This window comes from Typha latifolia, chromosome 7 (assembly GCF_019914945.1).
Source record: "Typha latifolia isolate L0001 chromosome 7, TyphaL0001v2, whole genome shotgun sequence".
Taxonomy (NCBI): Eukaryota; Viridiplantae; Streptophyta; class Magnoliopsida; order Poales; family Typhaceae; genus Typha; species Typha latifolia.
The window spans coordinates 439,076-458,381 of NC_133092.1; the positions used below are offsets into that span (position 1 = coordinate 439,076).

The window sequence follows — 19,306 nt, forward strand, 5'->3', positions numbered from 1 at the left end:
CAATGTACGATGGGCCTCACGGGGTCCACAATGAAGCCCAAGTCTCCTCCGATCCATTTCCGAATCTAAAAGACGATGCCGTAATAACGCCATAGAAATAGAAACGGACCCTCCTCTTCGTCTCCCTTGTCTGTCTCTCTTCCTTGCCCGTCGCCTTCGTTATAGAGAAGAGAGGAGAAGAGAGAGAATACGGGTTTTGGTTATTCAGAGAAAGGGGTCGAAATCGATGACGAAGAAGAGGAAATCGGAGGCAAATCGGCTTGATGAGGTGGATCGGACGATGTACGCAACTTTCCGCGGCGCCGCCAACTCGCTCTCGCAGATGTACACGCAGGCCATGGCCCAGAAGAGGGTCGCTTTCCAGGCCGGCGAGCGACACGCTCTGGTTCACTTCGTTTACCACTTCGATCTGTTTTCCCTTTTGTGGTTTCCATTGGATAGGGTTTTCCTGTTTATAATTGAGAATTTTTTTTTATTGTTGGTTTATTGCTAAATTTTGGTGCGCATTTTTTGATTGCTTAGGTTGCTTATGATTTTATTTTTTTCTTTTACGCCGTATACATATGTAGTTTTTTTGTCTTGATTTTTGTACCACTGGGTTATTATAAACCGATCGTGTGCAATAGTTTATTAACGTTTGGTATGAACTATTTGTGGGTTTTGTGTAGCTTGCACAATGGAACGGGCGAAACTTAATTGTGCTTGGATATTTGATTTAATGTGAGGTAGATTTGCTGTAGTTGTTGTTAGGTGCGAACTATTACAGTGAGATTGAGGGAAGGATAAACTCTCTTTCTTTTTCTCTTTGGCTTTTAGGCATTGCTTGTTGGAGTTTATTGCATGAAATGGGAGATTTGTTCTTGGCCACATGCCTCACTAAGAGATTTGACGAATGCAGTCACATATATGTATCTATTAGTGGGGTATGTGGGCGATTTGCAATTAATCATTCATTTTTAGGTTGTTTATGCGGCATGATTGGGTTCAGTAGGTTGTTTTAATAATACTTCTATGGAACATTATATAGTGAGTCATTACCTGGGGATTATTAATTTCGGTCTATTGATCTTGTTGTTTGACTTTTTTGTATTATAGGTTAGAGTGAACTTCTAACTTGATATGTTTGTTGCAGTGAAAGTTAATCAAATGGAATGCACTAAGCAATCTAATTGCTATACTTGGTTTTTTTTTTCTCTTTTTTGTTTCGTGCAGGAGAAAATCTACAGGTGGATTTTAAGTCAGCATGAGGAAGGTTCAAGGGTGGTTGTTCCTGATATAGTTGCTTATCTACAGGTTCGTCAATGACTTATACTTCGATTTCCAAATCATGTGTTTGTGTGCTATTCTTCTTATTATGTATCTTCTAGGACATCTAATGGTGATCATTTGCTTGGTCAGATGCAGCATATATATAGCATTTTGGTTAAATGCAACTGCATGTATGACTTACTGCTGTGGTCATCCTTTCTGTATCTCATTATGGAACTTTAGGTATTGGTTTTTTTTTCTTCTGTTTCTCATACATAATCCTAGTGATGATTGCCGCCAGGTCTTGAAATTGTTTGTATTTAGAAAGGTAGTAAGATTGTTACACCATCCCAACTAAACTGTGTACAACTGGATGATGGTCTGGAGTTGTGATGATCAGCTGTGACTTGTTCTTTCAATACTAAAAGTCTCCCATCTTAACATGAAGTGCATATGAGCAAGAAATGGCAAGGCGATATGAGGTATTAGTATTTGAATTGGAGTCATGACTAACTTCATGTGATCAATTTGGAGCAACATCTTTGTGCACTGTGATCAAAACATGCAAGTTTCTGCTACGATGTAAGCACATTGCATATGTGTCCACCTATCGTGTATCCAATTTATGTTCCCTTGATTTCCCATGCGCCACAACCACGTCGTCTTTTATGGATGCTAGAATATCAACCTATTCTTTGAAATATATCTTTTTTGAGCTTAAACAAATGCATTTTTCCAGAGTTCTTGCTTATGCTTGTTCCCTACCATATTGCCAACAAAGTCTTCTTGCTAGATTATAGTACTTTCTTCACTCTCTATGTGGATGCTCAGGTTTGTTATTCTAGCCAGTTTAGTTGCTCGTATGCCACTGCTGTTGGTTGTCTTTTTATCTTTTGTTTAATATTACATACGTTCAAATCATTAATGGTATATATTTATTTTGTGGGTGGACTTTCTGAGGAGCTAGAGCTATTAGTAGTTTTATTCCTTCCTGTTGGTCTTGCAGAAGGAGATTGATTGTGGAGAGGATGGGTCAATGTCCCCACGGTCGCAATACCCACATCAGCATTCTCAATCTTTGTTGCACTCTACAAGTCCAAATATCCAAAATCCTTCTGCTTTGTTTGGACAAGTGACAACTGGAGTTGCCTCTCGGACAGGCCACACCGATCAAACAAGAAACACATCTTTTGCAAATGATCTCTCAAACCACGTACGTCATGGCCTAACTCACTGTCACCTTTCCCAGTGTGGGGAGTATAATTCAAATGGGGTTGTGCCGAATGGTAACCATGGTGCCAGCTACTCCAATCAAAGTCAGGAACCTAATTATCCTGGTCTCGGTGATTTCTCTATGGATATGCATTCAGATAGCCCCTGAATATATAGGTATCTTAGAGGTCAATGCTTGTTTACAAGCTTTTGCAAAGCTTAGTAATCTTACCTCGAATTGGTTCATGGCAACAACAGCTCCAGAACGTCGTGAAATTAATGTGCTATTCCAATTTGGTTTGCAAGGATTCAAGAAGCAGATCTCTTTGAATTTTGGGTGTTTTTTTTAAAATTTTTTTTTGGATTATTGAACCATTTCAATATGTTGAACTTGTTAGCTTATATAGGTGGTGATGGTTGAAGAATGCCTAGTGTGTCTAGTGCAATCAACTTTTGTTCTTTGCCGATAATCTGTAAATGTTGCAATTGTTGTATGCATTACTCCAGTAAAGGCTGTTTATCCGTGATTGCTCATTCCTTTGGGTACAACATTTGGTTGCAGTAATCTGTTCATTCATGGCATGGATTATGGAATATATGCGATGGCATTTGTTTGATTATATGGGTAAAGGTGTATTATCTAAGAATTAGAAGAGTCCAATTTTCGTCCTTTTATTTTGTTGGGAGTGTACTAAGGAGCTTCGAGCTTTCACTTTCATTCACTTATTGAAGACTGTCTAATACACTAAATAAAAGGAGAAGTACGATGAAGTTTTTAACACAACCTTCACATTTGGTTGCAACAACGAATAACACTATAATGGAGATAAGATATCCAAGTCCTATGGCATAAACAAAATACAATACGAAGAACAACCCAAATGAAAAATCCTTAATCTAAAACAGGAACAGAAGATACTCTGGTAGTGGCCACCTCCTCCCATAAAACAGCCTAACGTCAACCTGTCACCGGAGCACCGAACAGCCCCATCGACGACGCCATGACAACCGCCACTTTCCACGGTTAAGACAAGTGAGAGACCGGTGAGGGAGCCCCTCCAAACCCGTATACCATCTTCCGAATCCACTCCGACAGGGGTAAAAGTCAAGCAAAGCCAAGGAACAGTTAGAAAGTAGAGAGAGGGAGACAGGAAAAGAGTGCGGAGGAAAAGAAATGATCGACGTCGGGAGAGATAAATGTAATTAGAGGAGGAAGGTGAGGGAAAAAGAAGTCTCTCCGAATAGAATCAATTTATTTTGTCCTCGTTCATTGCATCTGAGTACTGGCACAATTTAAAATTGACCTTTGGGAATTGATAGTTCTGAGAGGTTTCATCCGTATACACCATTATTTGGAGGAGTGGACAAACTAATTGTGAATCTGCATATATTCCATATTCCAAGTCCACGTTCTTAGTATTCCCTGTTATTGGAATTCAATTCCGCGAATACATTTATTTTGCATCTATGGGGCTATCACATAGCTAAGCAGGACCTTAGGATTGTACGTTCTTCTACAGTTCGAGAGAAGCTTATGATGTTAGAATCATATCGTAATGGGTCAAGAACCTCAACAAACAAAAAAAAGAGGCAAAAAAATGAACCTCAAAGAAATGCACTGTTAACACTACCAATTTGTGGGCAAAAAGATGCATTATAGCTTCGCATCGGATTGCAAAACGAGTCAGGATCTAAAATCCACCTTGAACTAAGTAATATGATTAACAGATACATAAGAATAAATGTGATTGTGAAATGTATTCCATTGCCCAGGATCACTCAATGATGAAAATAACGTGCTATTTATCTACAATGAAAAAACGTGGTCCTGCTTCTTGGATTACCGTCTTCAAACAACTAAGCTGAGAACTTATAACAACAAATAGTTTGCAAGTTTCGCAGATGCTAACAAGGCTAACAAATGCCTGTGAGAGATTAGAAACCTACTGTCGCCGAACTACAGCACCACCTTTTGCATGCATCTGTTCCATAGATCTCTGAAAAGATCTCAACATGGTACAGGACAACCTAATTCCTTGGCAGCAGCACTAAGGAAAGCGAGCGTCAGACCAGTAGCACGCCTGCTGTGAGCTTCCCATTTTATGCATTTCTCAACATCTGCATGCCAGTTGATGAGGCTCACAGCTAAGCATTGGTAAGACGGATCAAAAATGCGTTGCCTATCGCCGTGTATAAAATTATTGGACTTGATTGGGCCGCTCTGCATGATATCACGAAGAACTGATGTGCTGAGAGCACGGACATGTGCACTCGGATGAGACAAGCAACGGATTGTAGCCGATAGACGACACTGCATAAATAATGTATTCCCCTTCATAGTTAGATACAAGTTTCATACCTATACATGAATAGTGAGTAGAAAATAAGTGAGAGAACATGCCTTCAGAAGATTTGAGAGGCCATCAACAACTGATAGTCCTGTTTCTCCCCATTCTACCATGAGATGAACTGCTCTAGCTGTTACTTCCAATAGCTGCTCACATTTATACAGACGGCACTCAGAAATTGGAAATTTAAAGAGCATAGTTAGTAAGCAAATAATATAGGTCCAAATGTATTGTACACAATACACAAGGTTCGACAGAATATCGAAATAATGCCCAAAGTAAAATCAACTTGTGGTTTTTGTTAGTTTCAGCTCTAAAGTGACTAATATAATATTCCGTTTCCAATTCAAATGAGTTGAAATCTTAGTAGGTTGTGGGTAACTGTTCAGTAATCGGTCATAAAGATGTTACCTCTAACTGTGGCAAAGTGCACGCTTCGCCATCCACAAGCATTCCATCTGTTGCACGAAGAAGAAGATCTGACGCACTTGCAAGAATTATCAGTGCTTCTGGGCTGTCGTGATTTCTCAGAAGTTCCACAATCAACTTTACAATCCTCTGGTTGACTCTCCACATTCCTTGGCCTTGCTCATCATCCCTCGCAATCCAGGGCTGCAGATCTTTTTCTGCCTGTCCAAGAACACAAGGGTCCAAAACAGTGACTGAAAAAACGGGCAAATTTGCAACATAGTAGTACAAGCAATAGGCCTTAATATAATAGAAGTAAGCAATTATCTTGAAATGTATAAGTAAAGCAATTTAGTAACTGATAAGAAAGAAGAGTAGGACGAAATTTGGACCTGTAGAACAATAGCAGTTGATGCTTTTGCTGGTGAAGCTGAAACAACATCACAAAGAGCATCTACCACCTACACATAGTGACCAAATTGATTAGCCCCACAAATCTGTCAAATGCTAAAAAAAGTCTCAGCCATTAGAGGATAAAAGCATTCAGACTGCCATGCCACCATAGTATCATCATGGGTATATATAATCTAACTTTATGTGAATTCTAAAGTGTAAGCTTATAGTTTATACTTGTAAACCAAGAAAGTATTATGGATGACAATGAAAACAATTCATTTATAGCCCAAAAAATATGGTGCTTCATCAACTGAGTGCTAAGAGCTTGTTAAATAGATGGCTGTGGAAAGAGTAAGTGCAAGTTGCCCAGCAAAGTCTAGAAATCATTGTGCATCATAATCACACTTGCAACCATTTTTAAGACTTCTTTAGGCATTGAGTACACCTCAAGATGCATAAGACCTTATCCCAAGATGAAAAAAGTGGAGTACTTTCTCTCTCCAGCTTGGGATTGGTTTCCACAATCCCAAAGCATATCCCAAGCCTAGAAAGGTGTTGAAAAGTTTGTAGTGCAACTCTCTCTCTCTCTCTAGATGGAAAAGAGTCTATAATTACACATCAGTATAGGCTGAGGAAGTCCAAGGACATAAACATCATAAAATGCAGAATGAAATATGACTAAAGCTGGGTGAAGAAAGTGAAAAACAAAATAACTGAGGACTACAGTTTTCTGGAAAGTAAGTGACTACCTTCCTCCAACCCTGATGAGCAGATGTACTTTCTGCACACATCTGTGTTTCTGGTGCTGCAATTAGCTTACGCCACAATAATGAAACAACGGAGAAACATAACTCCTGTTTCTCTGCAAGTACAGATCTTAGAAGAGTTTGAGATCGACAGTTGTACCCCATGTTCCGATCCATTGTAAGAAAATTTGCCAAATCTGATGCATCCAATGGCAAACTTCCAATTGCTTTCCCTGATGTACCTACAATATCATCATTTAGTAAAACCCCTTTCTCATACTTCAAGAATGTTCCTGAACAACCATCCTTCGGATGTGAGGTGGAAGCATCCTCCTGTTCAACGATGCCACTCTTATCGGAACTCGTTTTTATTGACTGATCTTCCTTCTTTATGGGTGCAAGCACTAAGTGTGCTTCAATGGGCTCAGCCTTGTCAACTATGGAGGCAACTGTTTTACCATGTATGTCAATCAGGTGATAAAGTGATGATGCCCTTGTGGAAATCTCGGCATCCCACTTGCACCGCATCAGCACTGAGAGCGCATTCATGCAAGCCTTTGATCGTCCAAATAACTCAGACACATGAGCAGCAACCATAGCTGCAGCGACTATCTCATTTGAACTGTAATTCCATGATGTACCAACAGATGATGGCTTCAGCGAGAAAAGAGCTTCCAGAATACCAAGTATTCTGCGCGTATGACAAATTGCAGAACTAATACTGTTATGTAACTCGCTAACAACTCCATTGGTTTTTCCATTTCGGGCAAACTTCCCAGAATTTTTAGAATCTAAATGTGTACCATTTCTCGAAATTAAAGGAAATAACTGCAGTTCACAAGCCAAAGCACAGACAGCAGCTAGAACATAAGAATCAAACATTGCGACAGGTCCTTGTTTTTTCTTGCTTCTATTTCTCATAGATGACTTTCCATTGATTAATTGCGAGTCCTCAACAACTTCATCAGAAGAATTCTTATCATTACCAGTTGGTCTTTTGCTCCCACCAGGCAAAGCTTCATGACTGACACAAACAGTTAAAACCACAAACAGCAATCGGGAGGCAAGGTCCATTGATGCGCAAGATTCCAGAAATAGTGAATGGATCATTGTATGAAGCTCAGCAACTGCAATATTCTTAGTTGTAGACCACATACTGCCATGCGCTCTTAATTTTCTGGATTGTTCAACTGAGGTCTCTATCGGAAAGGTCCTCTTCAGTATAGCTTCCACTGTAGCCACGAAGATCCTCATAAGGCATGCTTCCGATGGACTTCCACGAGGAAGATACTCCAAGACTTTCAGAAGTGGTAAGTACAAGCTCCATGACAAAGTAGGAGGCTGTAGTGGGGTAGCAACTACAATTTCAGGTAAATCAACAGCTGAGGAACTCAGAGGCAACAGTCCGTATGCAGCTTCCCATATGGTACACATTCTCCACTCAACATCTGGGCCATGAGCGCATAACATCGATGCTATTCCTTGGGCAGTGGCCTCAATAGTTGCTTCAGAAGCAGGAGCTTCCAACTGGTCAAATTTTCATCACCAGTGATGAACATTAAGTCGAAGAAATACTAATGATGAGATCAATTACAAAAATGAGAGAAGGACAAAGGAAATGTTACGAATTAAGATCCAAATTGTCATGACTTACCTGCTTTTTATATGATGATATGTAGCCACCTAATGGTTCATGCTGGACTTCAACTCCTTCAGCATGCCTTAATGGAGGAAAAAGCAAAGTAGGCTGTGATAATATGCGAAAAAGTAAAGCAGCAGCAGCATCTGCAGCAATACCGGCTCTCATGGACATTGCGGTGCCAATTGCACGTAAAAAGTGCAAATGCATCCAATTTCTTGGAAGCTAGAAAAGAAAATAATGTCAGAAGTCATATGCTGTCCATTATGCTCCAAAATCCATTATCTTCTCAAAATATAACACTTTAACTGTTTCTCGTGCTAAAATGTAAAGGATATCTGCCAAAAGCTTTTGGATAAATTGAACCTTACTAGAAAAACAAAATAACTAGGAAAGGTTGTGGAAGTACCGTGTGCCTGGTAATGCTTTAAAACTACAAACAATATAAAGATTTCATTATATACTTGTTGACACACGAAAACAATTATTATGTGGAACACTCAAAAATCTAAAACAATGATCAGTGCTCGCTATAAATGTAGCTTAACCCTTTAACAAACAAATCCTGCCAATATACATGTCAAGTAAATATTATTATGTTGCATCATTGATCACATAAAATAGTCACAAGTTGGATGATTGTGAAAATATGACCTCAAGCGCATTTGTGATTTGATAACTTTACTACGAAGCAAAAGTCCAGAAACAGATGGTCTATTAGTAATGGCATCAAGAGACAAGCAAATACCGCATTATATTTAAACATAACAACCGCATTGTCATGAAATGTATCTGAACATAATTTTCATACCCTCATGCCCGATGCATAATCTTCAGCTGCTCTGAGGAGTTCGACAAGTTGCACAGCAGCATCAAGTGCATCTGGGGCCCATGATGGTGGTGCTTCAAGAAGTCCAAGGAGAAGCCTCAGTGTTGCACTCGGAGTAGCAATTGCATAGTACCTGACAAAAAAAAAGAACAGATATAAATGGTATGTCCTTGACAATATAAATAAGAAGCTAATATCTGTATACTACCTATGAAATAAGCGAGCATATGGCTCAAGAGGAGGCAACCCGGCTACTAAGTGCTCATCTAATGGAGTAGTTGGGGGAGGAAGCAGAAGTGCAGGAACAGCAGCTGCAGTTAAATTTGCAGTTTCATAACGTGCTACTTCCTCATCACAAACACTCAATATGACACCAGCTCCATTTGCAACAGCCCATCTAGGTGTGGAGGGCATAAGTTGGGGATGTTTTCCAGATCCACGACTTGAAGCTACCATCACAAATTCACAAGAAATTACCAGTCAGAAGAATTAAAGCCAGATAAGGTTAATAACATGAAAGAAATAGGAAGAGTCCAAGCATATAATTTCCTCTTCTCTTCTTCAGATCGAATATGACAAAATGATCACAAAAAGAGTCATCTAGCTGACATACATGTAAGAACTTTAATCAGTTTTCTTTCATATTATATGTCTGTTACCTGCTAAATAGAAGCCCTGCTAGCTAGCTATCTATCATTAGTATATTTGTCATACTTGTCTAGACCATGATCTATAATTTCAAGACATGATTATAAATTCATAACCAGTCATTCAAGTAAATGGCAAATTTGATCCATCCAGTTAAAGTGGTCCATCTGTGCTGTCCATGACAGTAGACCAGCAGCAGAACATCCTTTGTAAATATCAACTACTTAGAGGTAAATGTTCGCTGCTATAATAGCCTAGTTTAGTGAAGGAGTAGACATGTGAATGCTCCTGATTCTTGCTCTTCCACAACATAAATAATCAAACAAGGGAATAAACGAATTTATTTTGACCTAAGAAACAAAGAAAAACATCAAAAAAATAAAATGAAATAAAAGGGATATCAAGTCTAATTTGATTGTCCTCTTCTCCTGAACCAAGATGGAGCTAACTACGATTATACCCACTAAGTTCTAGAGACAAGGTTTTGCATGTACTTCCAACTGACCTTGCCTTTTAAGAACAATATATTTAGCTATCATATATTTTGCTTTTGAATATTACACTCGAAGATTAACAAGTTCTTCCCCTCAAAATCTCACAAATTATAACTTTAGTTTTCTATTACACTAATTTGATGGTTAAAGAACTCCATGGAGTAGAAGTAAGAATTACTGTTTCAGAAAAGACAACTGATTCGAAGTTGAGCAACATTCCTACCAATGAAACTTCAAATAAGTAAAAAGATATTTACTGGAGTTCACTGACCAGTTGTTGGAGGCTTCAATTCTCCACCAGCTGCATATTTGCCCATGACCCCACCACACCTGTGTAAGGATGCAAGCATAATAATCTTAAGTAAAGCATCCTCAGCATATAGAATTTTTTTTCATGGATAGCAGGTAAAGAAATGACAATAACTAAATGAATTGGAGGCAATTTCATAAGTTCTGTAATTAGTAATTACATGTCGTAAATATGATGTTTGAAGCCTTGGATATCCGACAAAAAGGAAAATGTATTGTGAGGCAAAATAAAATAGTTTTGCCTTCTAGACAAACAGGACTTTCCAAACATAGTATGCCTATATTAATCAAGAAGGTTATAAATGCAAGATAGCATGCACCAGAACAATAATGATTATGTCAATTACATACCATCGAAAATAGTCGCTTCTAATACCCAAAGGTGCAGAAAGCAATATATCTGTAATCCAAGGAGATAGAGGCCGCAGTGGCTTTCGGTCGAGTTCGTTCAATAGAGAATTGCTAGCTTTAATCTCCTTGGAGTCACTCGTGGTGGCATGATCACCGCTGCTGCTCCTTTCCACTTCACTATGCTGATGCTCAACCTTGTATATTGGCCGGTTGTAGTGTGTTAACACCCGTAAAATTTCTCCACATGCCAAAGCCCATTGTTCTGAGTAGTCTTTCTGTGATTAGGATTATTAACTATTATGCCGATTTTCAAGTACAGTGATAATGTGATAATAACAAATGTAACATATGCTATTGGTTTTGCATCTTACAGCCTCACCCATATATATCATAAAGTTAATTGAAGACTGGCCCAGATATTAGAGCTCCTTACCTCAGCAGTTTGGCTAACTAGAGATATGAAAGAACTGAATGGAGGATCACTTTTATCATAACTTAGTGAGCCATCAATTATTCGTGAAAGAATTGGATGGAGAACAGCATGACCATGCTCAGGATGATGAAGAACGAAAATTGCTGGATATCAAGGAAATATTGAAGGTAAGCACATTGTATATAACAAACCAAGTTGATGAAAATATATCATATATGACATGGAGCAAATTCGGTTACCCAAAACTTCATCCACCAAGCGCTTTTCTTTAGACGGATAACAGCTCTGAATTAGCTGCAAAATTTAATCCAATCAGCAGGTTAGAGAATAAATCATTTAATCCTTTATCTTTCATTCACATTTATACTTTCGACACTGCAAAGGGATGGTGTGCTTGTGATTTATTCTTCTTACACAATAAATTTTAACATGTTATGAAAATAGAAAACCACATATCAGAAGACCATACCTGAGCTACATCTTCTGGGAACTGCTCTGAGGTGAACTGACCAAAGTATTCCACATAGGCCATAATTTGTGCCTTTAAAAATGACCAAAAGCATATTATTTCAATTATGAATATTTAAAAATAATAGAAAATACTTGCTTAGAAGAGTATTTGATGTTCCTAAAATAAGATGTCCATATTACTGGTTACATTTAATGCCAACTCAGAGTTACAAGGAAACAGTTGTATTGTAAAAATTCAACTACTAGTACATGCTAGACATGAATTCAAGTTAACGACAAGTTTCATTTAACATCACCTACACAGATTTCAGAAGACAATAACATAGAGCAAAAAGAACTAGAATAGCTTGCTGATACATCTATGAACCACTTCCCTGTTGTTTCTACGTCAGCAAAAAGATTTACATAAGTGGGGAATTTGAATGTATGAAATTAGCAACCCAAAATATGTCATAATTTGTTTAAGTAATAAGAAAAAGCTGACCATTTTAAGTCTTGATAACAAGACAATAAACCATAACAGAAGTGGAGTTGTTATTTATGAGCATCCTGTTGGCCAGCATAAAAGCACACAGCTTAGCTTCTTCTCACATTAATGGTGTAGATACCTTCAAAGTTGATACTTGATTTTCCTTTCAGAAAATATAAGGTATGCTTATTCGCCTAGACACACCATTTCCATAATGGACAACCATATAATTTAATTATCCTAGGACAATTTTAAACTGTGAAGTGATTACAGCTGAGATGGCAATGTCGAAATAGATCACTGATGCCAATACGCCAGCAGCAAATATAGTAAGAAACCATATATACTTGTGACAATTTGAGGGTTGAAGTAATTAAGGATAAAAGGTGAGTAAACCCTCCAGGGTATTGAGCACTCCAGGGGTCATTTCCTGCACTAGTAACAAATGATTTAACGAGGTAGAAAGTGCCAAAGGAAGAGATTAAGACCCAAAAGAACTTAACTGTTAACAGTTAGAAAATATATGTCACCCTTTTTTCTTGGAGAACATTATCTAAAGATAAACCAAATGGGAAAAGACATGTCACCGACAACAATCAATTAGGGTATAGGTATTTGTTGGTGGTGGTGAACCAAGGCCTCTTTCGGCAATGACAAACAAATATTCATCATAATATACCTATTTTTTTCAATTTTGACAGATAAATTTCAGAAGTTATGTCCAACTAGTTTAAAGAAGCTGTTTCACTTGACAGATATTAAGGTTCTTCCAGGGATAATTATTAATATGCAAAGCTCATAGCTAAAAATCTGCAGATAGAGATTCCTTCTTTTTTTGACTCAGCGTGTAACTAAGAAACCTTATGCTATAAAGTAAAGAGAAACTGAAAAAACGAAAACAGAAAAAAGAAACCAGGCAACATCGTATCAGTATAAATGAAAGTGAAAATTTTAAAGAATGTTAGGAAGAAATCAGGAACCCTTCAAATACCTGTCTCTGTTGTTCATCTTGTGGCGGAGGCCAAAACAAGGACGAGAACTGGAGACCATCGATCCACTTCTCACATGAAGCAGACATATCAAGTCCTTCAACGGAGCTCTTCTCGACAACCCCCGATAACCAACCCAAGAAACAGAATTTGTTCAACTACTAAGAACCAAAACACCTGTAACTAATACTGCATCCTAAGAACCATTGAGCCCAGACATCTATCTTACCCACCGAATCCTATTCTGCATATCAGCTGTATGTCTTAAACCCGGTAATCCTCAAATAACCAATTTTCTTCAAACATAAAATAAATTACTCCTTTGTTTAAACCCCCGCAAAGCGTTCAAATTCCATGACGCCTCTAAGAATCATCTCATCGGTTCCGACCACATCAAATTTCGAGATCTCTGCATCTGAAAACACAACATAAAGAAAACAGTGGGAAAAAAAGGAAAATTAAATAAACAGATATACTGAGAAGTATCAAGAGTGAGTTATCAATAAACAGATTGCTCCACTCCTGGAACATCTGAGAGTAAAAAAAAAAAAGAAAGCAAGAAATATGCAGCAGTAAATTGAAGCTCCAGCTAAACGGGAAAAAAATCAAGTAACACCCAAAAAAAAACACAAAAAATTAGAGAAAAATTACCTCGATCTCTCTTCAAGCCAGGGTGTAGGATTTTTAGAGCTCCTTCTTAGTTTCAAGCGGAGTTAGGAGAGATGTGGAATGGGAAGACGAGCGAGGAGAGAGGAGAGAGAGAAAAATTAGATTTTTTTTAGCTGGAAGAGACTTTTATTTTTGGGTGGAGAGCAAACAAGATACTTAGCCGATCCGTTTTGGAGGCTAGGCTTTGCCCTCCTGATCGCCCCTCGCTGACGTGGCATTGATATTTTCGCGGATCCCCCCTCTCATGACATGCCTCATGCCCACTTCCATCCCTTCCACATACATGCCATCCCCTCCACATACATCAACCCTCCACGTAAAAGTTTCGACGGGATACAATGTCCGAAACACCCTCATCCGTTGGATGGGCTGGATTACTGATCGGACGGTGTAGCAACTAGTGGGGTGACACGTAGCAACCAGTTCTATGTTGGCTTCGTCACGTGGGGGGGCGCAAGTGGACAAGTAGCCGGTGTAAAGGATAGACTAGAGAGGACTCTGGACGCAATAGAGGTTGGATGCCGTGCAACACCGGTGGGCCATCCAATTATACAAATTTTTTTTCCAAATGAAAGAAGAAGAAGAAGAAGAAGAAGAAGAAGAAGAAGAAGAAGAAGAAGAAGAAGAAGAAGAAGAAGAAGAATTAACTCAAGTTTTATATAAAAAAAATTTCTCTTTCCTTTTTAGAATAAATGTTGGGAAATATCATACGACATACTGACTCTGCTATCAAAATAGACACAAGATTCAAGTTTATCAATTGAAAACACCATCCTTGATATTGATCTGTATATTTGGATGAGCATGCCTATGCCTACTGTAACCAAATGAAAATTTTGGGTGAGATTAGACACGCAAGTTAGGTACACCATGTAATAGATACTCTTTGTTACTACAACTGGGTCCACAATGTGCTTTGCAAGTTGCATCATCTTTTATGGTGAATCAATACAAATGCACATCTCAAAGTCCACTTGACATGCCAAACAACCCCACATTAGAAAGTTCTAGAGATTAGCAGTTGCATATAGTTGGTGTGAACCACTTAACAGTACATCCCCGTATATCCTCGGATTAAAAAGGTGCAAACTCTATTCCTATCTAGCTAGATCCCACAAACTCTAAACTTAAATAATTATTGTGAAAAAAATTATTCAGTCCAACTCGATTGATAGCTTGACGGTGTGGTTGTCTTGGAAAATAATTTGACGGCGCGACGGTTTGGAACGGGTCTCAACGGGGCGGCGCACATAACTTAAAGCCTAGGTTAGGAAGGGTTAGCATTTTATTTGACTCATTTATAGACTTCGGGCTCATAAATGATTAAAAAAAATTGTAGCTAGATTCTCTTCAACCAACTCTTTGTAAAATTAATAGATATATTTCCTACGACTAAGAAAAGCGTAGCGTTAAGTAAGAGGTTAACTCTTTGTTCAACTTATATTTAGTCTTTCAACAGTTGAATGATAAAATGAAGTTGTGGTTAGGTTTCCCTAAATTAGAGAGCAAAAGCCAATCAAGCACTAGAACTATAAAAGGACATTATTTTTTTGAGTCCCATGGGAAATTAAGCTAATGAACCGGACAAACTGATTTGCATTCAAAGGGAGAAACATCTGACATCAGATCAGTGATATCAGGTGCTAAGGAATCTTAAATCATGCAGTCAAAAATCACTCTCTAGATACCTAACTTTTTATTAAGAACTTTTCGAACGTCGTAAATATTTACTATTTCCTAAAAAAAATTCTAACTTATTTGATCAAATGTGTTACAAAAATATAAAGAAATTGCACCCAAAAAAAGTACGAAGGTGCAGGATACAACGATGATATGGTGTGATAATGTAATATATTGTTAAATCTTATATCTAAAGAGGGCTGGCTTCATATAAATTATCTAGTCCACTTGCATTTGACCTTCATTCCGTAATTAAAAGGAAAAGGCAGAACGCTTATTGATCCTCCATGGCAACGTAACAACCTCAAACAACACCATCACACGATTCAATTGGGAATTTAGTCATTTTAGATAATGGCTGCCATTGGTATTTGTTACAACGAAAATTGATATGAATATTTATTTTTTGTAAAACTTTAGTTGTCTCAAGCTATTTAGTATCTTTCAATCTTATTAATAAGAAAAGAATTTCAACGACAAATTTATTTTTATTTTTTTAAAACAAAGGTAAGTTGTCCCTAGATGGTCCGCAATTGATCACATGACAATCGCATGATATTTTTAACAAAGAAAGAAAATTCTAACAAATAACTATTACGAAAAGTGTAATTTGCTACGTCAGGCTAGAAGACCCCTCTTCGAAAACCAAAACCGAGAATCAATTGTAATTTTCTATGTTACCCAAGAGGTTAGAGTAAGTATTATAAATGCACCAATCTGTTGTCACTCTCAACATAAATACTCTTATATTCGCTCCATTTTGAGGTCCAGGATTATACCATTCCATTCTTAGTAGAAGAACCGCTGCCCAACTTCCAATCATGATCAAAGTACCCTCCCATCCATATTAAACGGCTCAGAAGAATCCGATGCCCAAAGTTGTGGCCAACCATCCGGTAAAAAAAATCAAAAGAAAGAAAAGGAGAAAAAGGAGGACCACCGCTTGGAATATCGAAAAGTTATACATTCATCAACCAACTTTAGAAAAGTTAGTAAATATCTTTTTATATTATTAAAGAGTTATATAGTTTGATTATAATTTTAAATAATTATTATAAAATAAATTATGGTGTAATAATTAAAAATAATAATTTAGCAGTAAGACGACTTTATAGTAAAATAGTTTAATATATTAGCTAAAATCTAGCATGACATAAATTCTGGTTAATGCTTAGTTCAACCTGAGTAGTGAAAAAAAAGAAAGAGAAAAAGTTTAGTGCTAGATGCGGGCAGCTGCCGTGACAGTCTTGGTCCTACGATTAGGATACCGACACGTGGTAGAATTGGGTGGCGGGGATGGCCCCGGCAGGGCATATCTAGTGGAGGATATTTATCTAGTGGAAATTAAAACGAGAAAAGGGTAAAATACCAGTAATGCCAGTGAGACGTGGACGGCGAAGCCAATGAGGGTCCAGCAAAGGATATATCTAAGCTCGGCCCAGATCTCGGGCGGACCTTTACGTGGCGCGACGCGGTGCGAGGAATATATCTCGCCATCGCTGTCGTCATGGGCTCATGTGGCGGGCCCCGCATAATGGGGTCATGAATATTGCATGGGCATGGAGATGGGGGGGCATCGTATGGAATATGGATCGTTTGTGGGGACCACGCGAGGCGCGGGTGCGCCACGGTAGGGTCAACGGCGGTCGGCGGGCGGGGGTAGTGGGAACGAGTATATTACGGTGCTGCCCTTCAACGGGGGAATAAGAAAATATCAAAACAATTAAGAATGTCAGAAGACGAAAAAATATCCTATGAGACCAAAAGTTTATACTAACACGTTGAGGTCCATACTACTGTAATAACTGAAGAGTAATTTATTTTAATACTAACTATTAATATCTACTTCTATTTCCTCTTTATTTCATCTAATATTTTATATTTACTAACAATATAAATATTATTATTTAAGTGAGATACAAGCTATTATTATTGACAAATTACTCACAACATATGGCTGCTGAGCATAACCCACTAAAGAAAAATTTTATTCTGAATTTTTTCGTATTGTCGTGTGTATGTATTTCGAACGCCATTTAAATATTCTAAAGTGAACCGTTCCAATAGTCCAGATGCCCTTAATCCCATCCGAATAAGCTCTAAAACATATGGGTGAAATATTATTTTATCCATTTTTTGACTTAATATATTTGCATAATTTGATCTTTCATCGACTATATAATTTATACAGCTTAAATAAATATAATTTTTGTCAACGAACTTGCTGTTACAAAAATATCACTATGACAACTCATTTTAGAACTTTTTTCCCATGGACTTCATAGGTCTAACTATATTTGAAAGACTTCGAGATAAACAATATATTTTCTTGATGATCGATGATTGCTCGTATTATACTGGTTGCCTATTTTTGCTTAAAACTTTTGATGTTTTTGAAGCTTTTACAAATTTGTGTTTGCAAATATAAAATGAGTAGAGCCCTAAAATAGTTCAAATTTAATCACATTGTGGGTGAGAGTGAAAAATTCATGCATGAGATAGATTAATTCTATTTTTGAAGGAAATTTCCTAGACTTATTGTATCATTAATTCAATCAAATGATTACAACGTGATAGAAAGAAAAATATGAGAAAACCCTAAAACAAGCATCTCACTTGGTTGGTTTACAAGCATTGCAACAATAAAAATAAAGTATCAAGCATGATCAATCACTAAAGCACAATAAAAAAAGAACATAGAGCAATGCTCTTAAAACAAGCATCTCGTTTAGCCAACCGCGACTGCACTATAGATTTAACAGCATGAGTCTTTAAGGCAAAGCTCTCAACAAAAGAGAGCCTCTAGATGGGGAATCTAGGCACATGTGCAGCGATTGTAGCTTGCTCTAGTGGGTCGTGATTAGGGTAGGCAAGATCCACAGCAATCGATAGTTGGTGTAGACGACAGCGATACAAAAACATGGTAAGTGGGATCCTATCCTTCGGTGCAGATGGCGGCGAAGTAGTAGGATAGAGAGGGGACCAAGGCGAGATTTACTATCGTCAGCGCTCGTCGCAAACGATGGATACATTGAGAGTCAAGGAGGGGACGACAATAAGATGGACAGTAACAACACATATAATAGTGGAGAGGCGGGAGCGGACGGTGATCAGAGGAAAGATGGATCGAGGAGAGGGAGGAAAAAGAGAGGAGAGAAGATAAAACACAATGCTGAAGGCGACATGAGAACCTTTATAGGAAGGAGGAAAACTCCAGACCCTAGTAGAGCACTATTAGAGCTAGCGGAAAAGTTCCTCCCCTCTACCTAGCCAAAGGCTAGAGGAGGGGGAAGGACAAAAAACGTCGATTACTACCAACAGGATAGGAGTTAACTAAAAAGATGAAATGGAGAAAAAGATTGCTAAACCCTAGCAGAAAGCTGCTAAGTGGGATAGATTATCAATTTGTCGTTGAAATGGTATTCAGTTCAATAAACTATTATTTCAATTACTTTATTTTAATCTTTACTCTCCAATTCCATATATTATAAAAATTACTTTAATCATTTGTCAAATTATCTCTTAAATTTGTTACTTCTTTATGTCACATTAAATATAACTATTACACCCGTATAATAATTTACAATCAGACACCATAACAGTTTAAACCATATAAATTTTCTTATGCAAGTTTAAGAAACAAGCATAGCTAAACTAATTAGAAGTTATTCCACAACCAAATCAACGGCAACCTAAAATCTTTTTCCCTGACAACACTAAAAAACAAAGAAAATGTTTTAAGGATAGAAAAGTAAATCAACTTCTTACATAATCAGAGCCTATGCAACTTCAAATTGAATTTTTTTTTAAAAAAAAGTCTTTTAAACAGTCGAGGCACATTCCTGGAGCAATCATCCCAAAACCTATCTCCTTCTAAAGTTCTATCATTCCTATCTTTGCAGCTCTAAGAGAAAATTTTCATTCCAGATCATATTTTATTTATTACGATTTATATCTTATTTTATTA

The 19,306-nt window shown here is 37.7% G+C and overlaps 2 protein-coding genes across 3 annotated transcripts; one reads left to right on the forward strand and one right to left on the reverse strand.

Annotated features, from left to right (window-relative positions):
* The first annotated feature begins 65 nt into the window (after positions 1 to 65).
* Positions 66 to 2,994, forward strand: LOC140792809 (uncharacterized). The gene is made up of 3 exons (XM_073144015.1): positions 66 to 385; positions 1,213 to 1,293; positions 2,255 to 2,994. Exons 1-3 carry the CDS (start codon positions 227 to 229, stop codon positions 2,627 to 2,629), a joined length of 615 nt encoding a protein of 204 aa, XP_073000116.1. The 5' UTR covers positions 66 to 226; the 3' UTR covers positions 2,630 to 2,994.
* A 1,211-nt stretch (positions 2,995 to 4,205) lies between these two features.
* Positions 4,206 to 13,853, reverse strand: LOC140792917 (protein GIGANTEA). 2 transcript variants are annotated; one of them, XM_073144150.1, is made up of 15 exons: positions 13,642 to 13,853; positions 12,993 to 13,405; positions 11,531 to 11,602; positions 11,301 to 11,355; positions 11,062 to 11,204; positions 10,629 to 10,903; positions 10,240 to 10,298; positions 9,035 to 9,275; positions 8,809 to 8,959; positions 8,013 to 8,222; positions 6,362 to 7,885; positions 5,609 to 5,677; positions 5,220 to 5,438; positions 4,862 to 4,954; positions 4,206 to 4,771 (listed from the first exon to the last, which is right to left on the reverse strand). In XM_073144150.1, exons 2-15 carry the CDS (start codon positions 13,077 to 13,079, stop codon positions 4,469 to 4,471), a joined length of 3,501 nt encoding a protein of 1,166 aa, XP_073000251.1. In that variant the 5' UTR covers positions 13,080 to 13,405; positions 13,642 to 13,853; the 3' UTR covers positions 4,206 to 4,468. The 2 variants fall into 2 exon arrangements, with proteins under 2 accessions (XP_073000251.1, XP_073000252.1); XM_073144151.1 differs by lacking the exon at positions 13,642 to 13,853 and having other exon boundaries at positions 12,993 to 13,100; positions 13,224 to 13,343.
* Between the last annotated feature and the right edge of the window lie 5,453 nt (positions 13,854 to 19,306).

What these genes read in the sequence shown, in the direction of transcription:
- LOC140792809 (XM_073144015.1), top strand. Translation starts at nt 227, where the DNA reads ATGACGAAGAAGAGGAAATCGGAGGCAAATCGGCTTGATGAGGTGGAT. An exon ending in CCGGCGAGCGACACGCTCTG is followed by an intron (nt 386 to 1,212) that starts GTTCACTTCGTT and finishes TGTTTCGTGCAG; the next exon opens with GAGAAAATCTACAGGTGGAT. An exon ending in ATATAGTTGCTTATCTACAG is followed by an intron (nt 1,294 to 2,254) that starts GTTCGTCAATGA and finishes TTGGTCTTGCAG; the next exon opens with AAGGAGATTGATTGTGGAGA.
- LOC140792917 (XM_073144150.1), bottom strand. Translation starts at nt 13,079, where the DNA reads ATGTCTGCTTCATGTGAGAAGTGGATCGATGGTCTCCAGTTCTCGTCC. An exon ending in TCCCAGAAGATGTAGCTCAG is followed by an intron (nt 11,356 to 11,530) that starts GTATGGTCTTCT and finishes TAAATTTTGCAG; the next exon opens with CTAATTCAGAGCTGTTATCC. An exon ending in ATTGAAGCCTCCAACAACTG is followed by an intron (nt 9,276 to 10,239) that starts GTCAGTGAACTC and finishes TTGTGATGGTAG; the next exon opens with CTTCAAGTCGTGGATCTGGA.